Source organism: Priapulus caudatus, unplaced genomic scaffold (genome assembly GCF_000485595.1).
Source record: "Priapulus caudatus unplaced genomic scaffold, Priapulus_caudatus-5.0.1 Scaffold1299, whole genome shotgun sequence".
NCBI lineage: Eukaryota > Metazoa > Priapulida > Priapulimorpha > Priapulimorphida > Priapulidae > Priapulus > Priapulus caudatus.
Genome location: NW_014578360.1, coordinates 16,112 through 24,429, shown reverse-complemented (window position 1 = coordinate 24,429; position 8,318 = coordinate 16,112). Strand labels below are relative to the sequence as shown.

Below are 8,318 nucleotides of genomic sequence, written 5' to 3'. Positions count from 1 at the left end.
TGAAAGTGTGCATTCTACACATAGTCGAAAGGAATATCAGCACGATAATCAGCGGCCAGAAAGAATCAGCTGCTCTAAAATTCTGTTTAAAATGACTATGTTAAAATATATAGAACAGTACCAAACATTCTTGGGGAGAATGTGGAAAACATCTGAAACGTTCTAAAAAAAACAAATCTCTCTTAAAAGCTTCCATGCTCTATTTTTCCTTAAACTCTTTCCCTTTTGCTCAAACGCCGTCAAGTCCTTCGTAGATGCCTTTCCGTAAATGGCGGACCCCCTAAATGCCACTGACTCTGGAGGGATGCACGGTCAAGTTTTCGTCATGTTAGTGAAGCAGGTCCATGCAGTCTATACGTCCGCAAACAGAAACATGTGATTATGCACAAACGCTGGATGAGTGATTCTAGCCTTTCGACGCTCTCTGTGCACGCAGAATTCACTGCCCCAAACGCGGCCGCGGGGTTTTATGAGAGTAATACTCATACGATGCATACTTTAACGATTGTTCCGTATTAGATTATATTGTAAGTACACTGACCCTGAGAATCTTTGTTGGCGAACACGACGTGATGAACACCAAGTCATGTCCCAGCTGTCAATTCTGTTTCCTGTGTAAACGTTTGTCCAGCTTCATAAATTCTCTCCGGATCAGCGCTATCATACAGACATCAAGCCGAATAGTTAAAACAAAGAGACAGGCGGCCGCTATGTAGCAGAAGAGAGAGGGGGAAGAGAGAGAGAAAGAGAGAGACGAGAGGGGAAGGAGATGATAGGGAGAGAGAGAGAAAGACGAGAGATGAGAGAGAGAGAAGAGAGAGAGAGGAGAGAAGGATGAGAGAAGAGAGAGAGGAGAGAGAGAGTGGAGAGAGGGAGAGAGACGAAGGGAGAGAGAGGGGAGGAGGAGAGAGTGTGAGAGGAGAGTGCCGAAATGATGCCACAAATATATTTTAGCACTTGTGTAAATCTACGAACGCATCATATGAAAGATGCAATATTGATCGCATTCTGAAAGATCATGGAATTTTTGCAGCGTACAACCATTTCTTTGATATCTAACGCGGAGAGAGGGTGTGGATATCTGGAAAGGGAGAAAGTGTTATGTATGTCGAGCAGAGGAAGGAAGATAAAGCGACAGAGGAGGGAGAACGAAGAGGAAGAATGTTATAGATGAGAAGGGGACACGCACTATAAACACAAACAGAAATGCGCGAACACGCACACGCACAACAGCACAACACACACACACACACACACACACACACACACACACACACACACACACACACACACACAACACACACAAACATGATATTATATATATAGTATATACGATATAATAGTGGAAAAGATAAATGAGAGAGTAGATGAGAGAGAGAGACAGACAGGACAGGACAGACAGACAGGACGACAGACAGACCAGGACAGACCAACCCCCCCCCGACAGACAGACAGACAGACAGACAGACAGAGAGAGAGAAAATGAGAGAGAAGAAGAGAAGAGACAGAAAGACAGGACAGACAGATCAGACAATGAAGACAGACGACAGAGAGAGAGAAGAGATGAGAGAGGAGTGCGCGCCGGAGAGAGAAGAGAGAGAGAGAGAGAAGCCAGAGAGAAGAGAGAGGAGAGGAGAGAGCGCCGCGAGGAAGAAGAAGAAAAGAGAGAGAGAGGGACGAGAGAGAGACAGACTGAGAGAGAGAGCAGAGACGAGGGGAGAGAGAGAGAGACGGAGAGAGAGAGAGATGAGAAGAGAGAGAGAGAAGAAGAGAGAGAATGGGGAAGTCAACGTTAACTAACTACGACGCGGATTTGATCTTATACAAGCTTATCACTTCGGCATTTGAATGTAATGTCTCAAAGCTCCGATTTATCCTGACCGCCCCCACTACGTCCCAAAGTAAAGGTCAACCCTGCTCGTGACAGTCTCGACATTGAACCAATTGTTGGAATGCTAGTTACAATCTCGTTCGTTGACCTGTACAGATGATTTGTTTTACCTGAAGTGAGTATCTTACTTCCTAATACTATTAGTCATATCGGGCGATTGCTGCTGCGAAATGTGACCACACTGACCACCGCAACACACATTGTCACGCGCACCCACACACACACACACACACACACACACCACACACACACACACACACACACATTGCGGACCGCACGCACACACACACACACACACCACATCACACACACACACACACCACACACACAGCGCAACACGCACGCACACACACACAGCATACACACACACACACAACACACACCACACACACACACACACACACACACACACCGGCCGCGCGGCGCACACACACATGCAACACACACAGCACGCGCACACAAACGCGACCACACTCAGCACCGCACACCCGCCACGCACGCACACACACACACACACACACACACACACACACACACACACACACACACACACACACTCAAACACACACAAATCTTTCAGGAATGATCCCTCCAATGATTAAACACATCAATATCGGGACGATGTTGACGACATTATATACGGCAGAGCTTTTCACCGCGACTTTACAGGAACATTAACAGTTTTTGCAAAGCATGCCGAATCTTAAAAGGACAGATATATAGAAAACCCCCAATATATGGAAAAGGGCCGGATTAATGACGACGCCATCTTGATTTTGAGATTGCTACCAGGATGACTAACGATATCTAAATCTTATCTCTCTATCTAATCGTCTGACTAGTCCTTAAAGACACGCTATACATGATTTTGATCGATGTAAACATGTAAAGGTCGGTCAGACCTGAAAATACCGGAGTGGCTTTTATCATCTAATGATTTCACCTGCGCTGGGAAACTCGTAGATCATTTCGCTATACGTACTCACCTGCTGCGTCTAGTCCTAGTAGAAGGATTCGCGCCTCGGTTGTAAAGCCTTCTGTGAGGATCCGATAGATCTTCGTCGCAAACATACCCATGTTTTTTTTACCACGGTTGTCGATCGTCCCTCGCTTCGGCGCGGCGGCTAGCCTGCTTCGAGGAAATACGCTGGCTCCTTTGATTGCGTTTGCGTTCCTGTTTTTGTTGTTGTTGTCTTTTTGTCTATTTGTTGGTGTCGTTGTTGCTGATGTTGATGTTGATGTTGATGTTGTTGTTGTTGTCGTCGTTGTTGTTTCTGCTAATGTTATTATGATTGTTGTGCGTGGATGTTATTTTCGCAACCCGTCGGGCTAGGAGATATGCGAGACTTTAGTGTACGTCTCAGCGAGAGTGGGTACTCACTCAAATGCAGCGTACACGACAAGATGCGGCTGTTATCTATATAACGTGTCAAATGACACGTGTCATGTACACATATACTGAAATGAGAGTCTTTGTACTGCTGTTACAAACATTGCGTTGGTCCGCGCGCCGTAAATCAGGCGTACGTCAGGGAATACGCGTGTACGGCCACGTGGAACGATTCGCGTGGCTATAGGCACGTACGCAATCGATAGATGACTGCTTCCGCTGATTGTCTCCCACCCACTCATCCGTAAAACTGTACACATGCGGCTCGATGACTGTACGCTTGTATGCCGCGTTTTATTTTCATTTCTATTTCATATTTCTTTTGCCGATATATTGCAAACGTGACGTAGCTCGCTCATAAAAAGCAGCTAGAATGTAGCCCAAGCTCGAATACTTCGCGGAAAATTCATGTGATTGCATGGTGGCGCCACCCGACGGAGAACAGCTCGATATATCACTGCACTTCCCAATCGGCACGATAATTCTGCTAGGGTAAAGTAGCAGAAGCTAGAATGTAGGGTTTGTTATGTATGTAGATCTGCCAAGTTAGGGTCGTATATGTATGAACGCACGCATGTATACGCACCCGCTACCATTCGCACCTATGTGAAACCTATAATATATATATAGCTGTGTATCGTTAGAGATTTCTTGAAAACATTGAGATTTCTTGAATATATTGCAAGAAAGGTATATGCGAAGGTAGGTTATTAAGATAAACATATGATTGAGACAGACTCAGATAACATCGATCTTAGTGGTGAGTTTTGGTAATTATTTTAGCAGAATAAGATTCTAACTGACCGAATATATGTTCGCCAAAATAAAAATGCACAGAAGAACAAATGCCATTGTTTAAGTTGTGATTTTTCTTTTGAAATTTAAGAATCTATACTAAGTGAATATGTTATACACGTCGTTTCGCCTCCTACAGCGGCGATTGTGAGTAAATAAGAAAGAATGAAGATGGAGAGAATGAGAGAGGGGAGAGAAGAACAGAGAATGGGATAAGAAAGATAAACGTGCGCATACACGCGAAACATTGGATAATCATGATGTTATAAATTTATGTTATTAATGTTATTGATACACTGATTGTACAATACTAACACAGAGTTCGACATCGATTTTTTACAACAAGTATTACGTTACAATAACTATTATTTCATTCATGCATGTTCCTGGTGATGGGCATTTAGGGCGCGGCTGAGACACCCTCTCTCGGTTATTTTGGCAGATTCCGTAGATAATACTCCGTGTCAATTGGCTCGAGATGTAACGTTCTATTAACGTGCAGCTCCTCTAAGCAATCCAATGCCAAACGCTGAAAGTTTTTGTAAAATTTGTTGGCAAAGAAATACGGTGTCATGTATAAGATCGGTAAATCGGCGTACCCAAATACACAGACTTCTCTCACGAACTTGCCGCCACACTTAACGCCTTTCGATTCGTATTCCCAAATAACAGCACGAATAGGAGAGTTGTTGATGTATCTGTCACCTGGAGATTAGAAAAAAAGCATGCGAAGACTGTGAGTTTCTCGTGATCGTATAAAAAAGGAAGTACACGCACGATGTTGCATGCAAATATATTGCCGTGTCAAGAGGTTTCGTGCACCATTTCTGAGTGTATTGCCTCGCCGCCCAACGGTATATTCTAACCGTCTAAAAATATCAACACAACACTGTCAACAATTCGAATTACGGTCAAACCAAGATTAAATTACTGGATGAAAACAGCAGGAACGGTTTTCGGAAAATGTTATGTGAGTATGATCATATGGTTATAATGGAGTTAGGCCTACCCCCAAAAAAAATTATAAGCAGAAATGTATTCTCACATTGACTCATTTACTTTCAAATAATCCATTACATTCTAAATAAAAAAGGGCTATTGTTGTTTGCATGACCATCGGTCTCTGAATTCGTCATCAAATAAGAAATACGTCACAAATAATGCAATATATCCAATATTGCACAAATCTTCAAATATATCCATTCTTTTCCAACATTCAAATATTTGGTCACTGGCGACTGGCGCCCAAGTCGGGAACGCAATAGCGCAGCCCGTGCTCTCAATTTAATTCACTCGCTATGGCCAGTCAACACTCAAAAGAGGAAAGAACGTCGCACTCGAGAAATGGCATACCTGTGGAGCCGCCTGGCGGATAAATGTGTTGATTTCTGTTGAGCGTGCCCCAGAACAGCTCGTCAGGTATGAGCGTGTCTTGCAGCCACTCCACGTAAGCCGCAGACACCGCACTGTGGACGACAAAGTCAGAAAATCGCCGACTAAATGCTCCGTAGCGGCTGCCCTTAAAAATCACAAGGTCATGCGGAGGCGCCGATTTCAACTGATCGGTCTTTGTCATGCACACAGCTGACGGCGACTCGGTATCGCGATCACACGGGAGCAGCGCGTGCTTGTATTTGGTGTGCTTCGCGATGTGCACGTGGTTTACCTGCAAAACGTACGAAAAGTAAATCTAAAAAAAATTCTTTCGTGGATTCACAACAACTACTGATACAGCTAACCGAAGAACGGTGACATCCCGCGTATTTGTGTGATGATGCGGATATTATTATTACGGCTCTCATTGAGGCTTCATGTACGCACGACTTCCCAAGTCCGACAGCAGATATATTATTTTTATCTACCCGCATTTACACGCCGTGCCAGTCATAGATGAATAACACTAACGAATATATATCTTATTTTTATCAATTACCCCATTAACGATTCTATATCGCAACATGAAGTTGCAATGCGTTAATTGCTGGCGTTATAAAAAGAACAAACCTGTTGTATCTCGTTCAAACCATCGTAAAGCTTGAGAATTTTGACTAATTCTCTATTGGTTTTCAGCGGAAATTCCTCACTCGCAAGGTTGATAAAGTACTTCCAATCTTTGTTGAAGTGAAGAAGGTCACGCATGCAGTTTAGCTCTGCTGTGACTAGAGTTATAGTTCCATATATGATATCCAACTGCTCTGCAGTAACGAATACATTATCAAAACACCTGTAACACAAAAAGCACGGAATTAGGAATTATTATGGATTTCACTGACATAATAGCGGCAACCGACGACGACGGCGACGATGACATTGATGAAACGATACCACCTTTTATAGCAGCAGCAGGTAAATGTATGCTATAAGGTATATACGGTAGAAAAGGTCAGAAATCAAGTCTATACACCAACCAACCAATGATTAGTATCGACAATAAATACGTCAAACAAGAGAATTACCATCGTCCTAACACTCAATTTAGATTAGTTTTTGGGTTTGCTCAAAGCTTACCATTTACCGCGAGGTTTTATCTAAACACATTTATTTGGGCATACGGTTGTACTTTCATACGCAACTATATTGCATTACTACATAGTGGTGCCCATTGAATTCTACGCAGGGTGGTGGCGTTTAGCATCAAGTTTCACGCCGCCCTGAAACTCCGCGCGGTGTATGCGTGCCCGCGTGCGCGTGCATGCGTGTAGAAGTGATAAATTTCTCAAACCTAGCTAGTGCCATAAGAGCATGCTGGATATCCGGGGAAGCTTTCTTGTCGACATGAATGCAGTAGGAGTTTTGTGGCATGTATATGGCACGCAATAGCCGTTCTGCCTCGTTCACTTGCGACAGCAGCAATATACTTAAAGATAATGAAAGAGAAAGCATTATATATATATATATAATAAGGTTAACATAGCACGTTACACAATAGCAAGTTAAACAATAGCAAGTCAAACATAAAGCGGTATTTTGTATATCATATTATTTATATAAGTGGCATGCTGTGTGCTAACGCCAGCGCTGAACTTGACTTGAGAGAAAGAGAGAGAGAAAGAGAGAGAGAGAGAGAGAGAGAGAGAGACAGAGACAGAGATAGAGAGATAATTTCTCATTCATCCATGTATTTCTATCTCAAACAGACACATATGCGCTTTGATAAGCATAATTATTGCAGCACAAGGCTACCAGAGATCTCAAGAGTTTCTAATACTCCTTACGTAATGTATTATGGCCATCTTACAACACTTGACGATGCTGAGAAGTGAGTAGCACAGAGCAGCATCACTGAGCTCAAAATAGGGATGATACTCCATTAGGAGTGGACTTTAATGTCATTAATGGTTATAGGGTTATGTTATAGGTTAGGTTAGGGTTAGGGTTAGCGTTAGGGTTAGGGTTAGGGTTAGGATTAGGGCTAGGACTAGGGCTAGGGATAGGGTTATCAATCATTAATCATTAATCATTAATGATATCAACGTTGGGAACACTCCTAATGGAGCGTTAGCCCAAAATAGAGAGATTTCTATTAATAGAGTTTCTACTACTCCCCGTTCCAGATATATGCAATGCTATGCCAGTAGTATTTCTACAACACTCAGAAATGCGTTATATCAATAGGCCTACAGGATTTTAAACACATTTTATTACGGATCAAAAACACTTTTATGATATTGAGCAAAGCGTTGGCAGCTGGATAACAAGTATAAGTCATAACAGACAGCGTTGACTGTAATAACTGCATGTTGATAATCCAGGGATATCTGACAATAGATGTGCCATGAGTTACTTGATGTGATTGAACTACATCATTATCAATTATTGCAGTCCACCTACAGTTACATCATACACTAACCAAAAGCAAGCCTTTTCTATTTTATTGCCTGAATAGTTTATTGAAAACGTCAGGGTTATGCAGTTCTATTGTTGATCGCTCTCAGGAAAGCTTGCGTGCAGTCGACCCTAACAGCTCACATCTGCCTTACGGAAAGATTCGAACACTTCACATGTTCACCCATCAAACAACAATAATTCTTCTTCCCTGTGTAACAATAAAAGCATGTCTACATTAAGATAGGAAACGGAGAATATCCTGAATGAACGTGAAGCTTCTTTCATACAACATAACATTCATTCAGGCTTGTATCACTGCGAGTCTCCGGTAATCGGGAGGGTGTTTTACGCCCTCAGTAGTTCTTTTATGTTAACCCTAACCCTAACTCTAAGCCTAACCCTAACCCAGGCAGT

At 42.7% G+C, this 8,318-nt stretch overlaps 2 protein-coding genes across 4 annotated transcripts in view; both read right to left on the bottom strand.

Annotated features, from left to right (window-relative positions):
- LOC106816150 (ADP-ribosylation factor-like) overlaps positions 1–3,614 on the bottom strand; it is a 10,523-nt gene extending 6,909 nt beyond the window's left edge. Inside the window, exon 1 of the mRNA XM_014820703.1 lies at positions 2,878–3,614. Coding sequence (XP_014676189.1) covers positions 2,878–2,968 — 91 coding nt within the window. The 5' untranslated portion in view covers positions 2,969–3,614. The remainder of the gene's footprint in view (positions 1–2,877) is intronic.
- Positions 3,615–4,127: 513 nt separating this feature from the next.
- The window catches only part of LOC106816152, a 9,353-nt gene continuing 5,162 nt past the window's right edge, over positions 4,128–8,318 (bottom strand). For 2 of the 3 annotated variants that reach the window (XM_014820707.1, XM_014820706.1), the window contains exons 3-6: positions 6,799–6,933; positions 6,081–6,300; positions 5,430–5,742; positions 4,128–4,781 (exon numbers count right to left, since the gene is read on the bottom strand). In XM_014820707.1, the coding sequence (XP_014676193.1) occupies positions 4,507–4,781; positions 5,430–5,742; positions 6,081–6,300; positions 6,799–6,933 (943 nt within the window). In that variant the 3' untranslated portion in view covers positions 4,128–4,506. The remainder of the gene's footprint in view (positions 4,782–5,429; positions 5,743–6,080; positions 6,301–6,798; positions 6,934–8,318) is intronic. The other variant, XM_014820708.1, reaches the window with a different exon arrangement.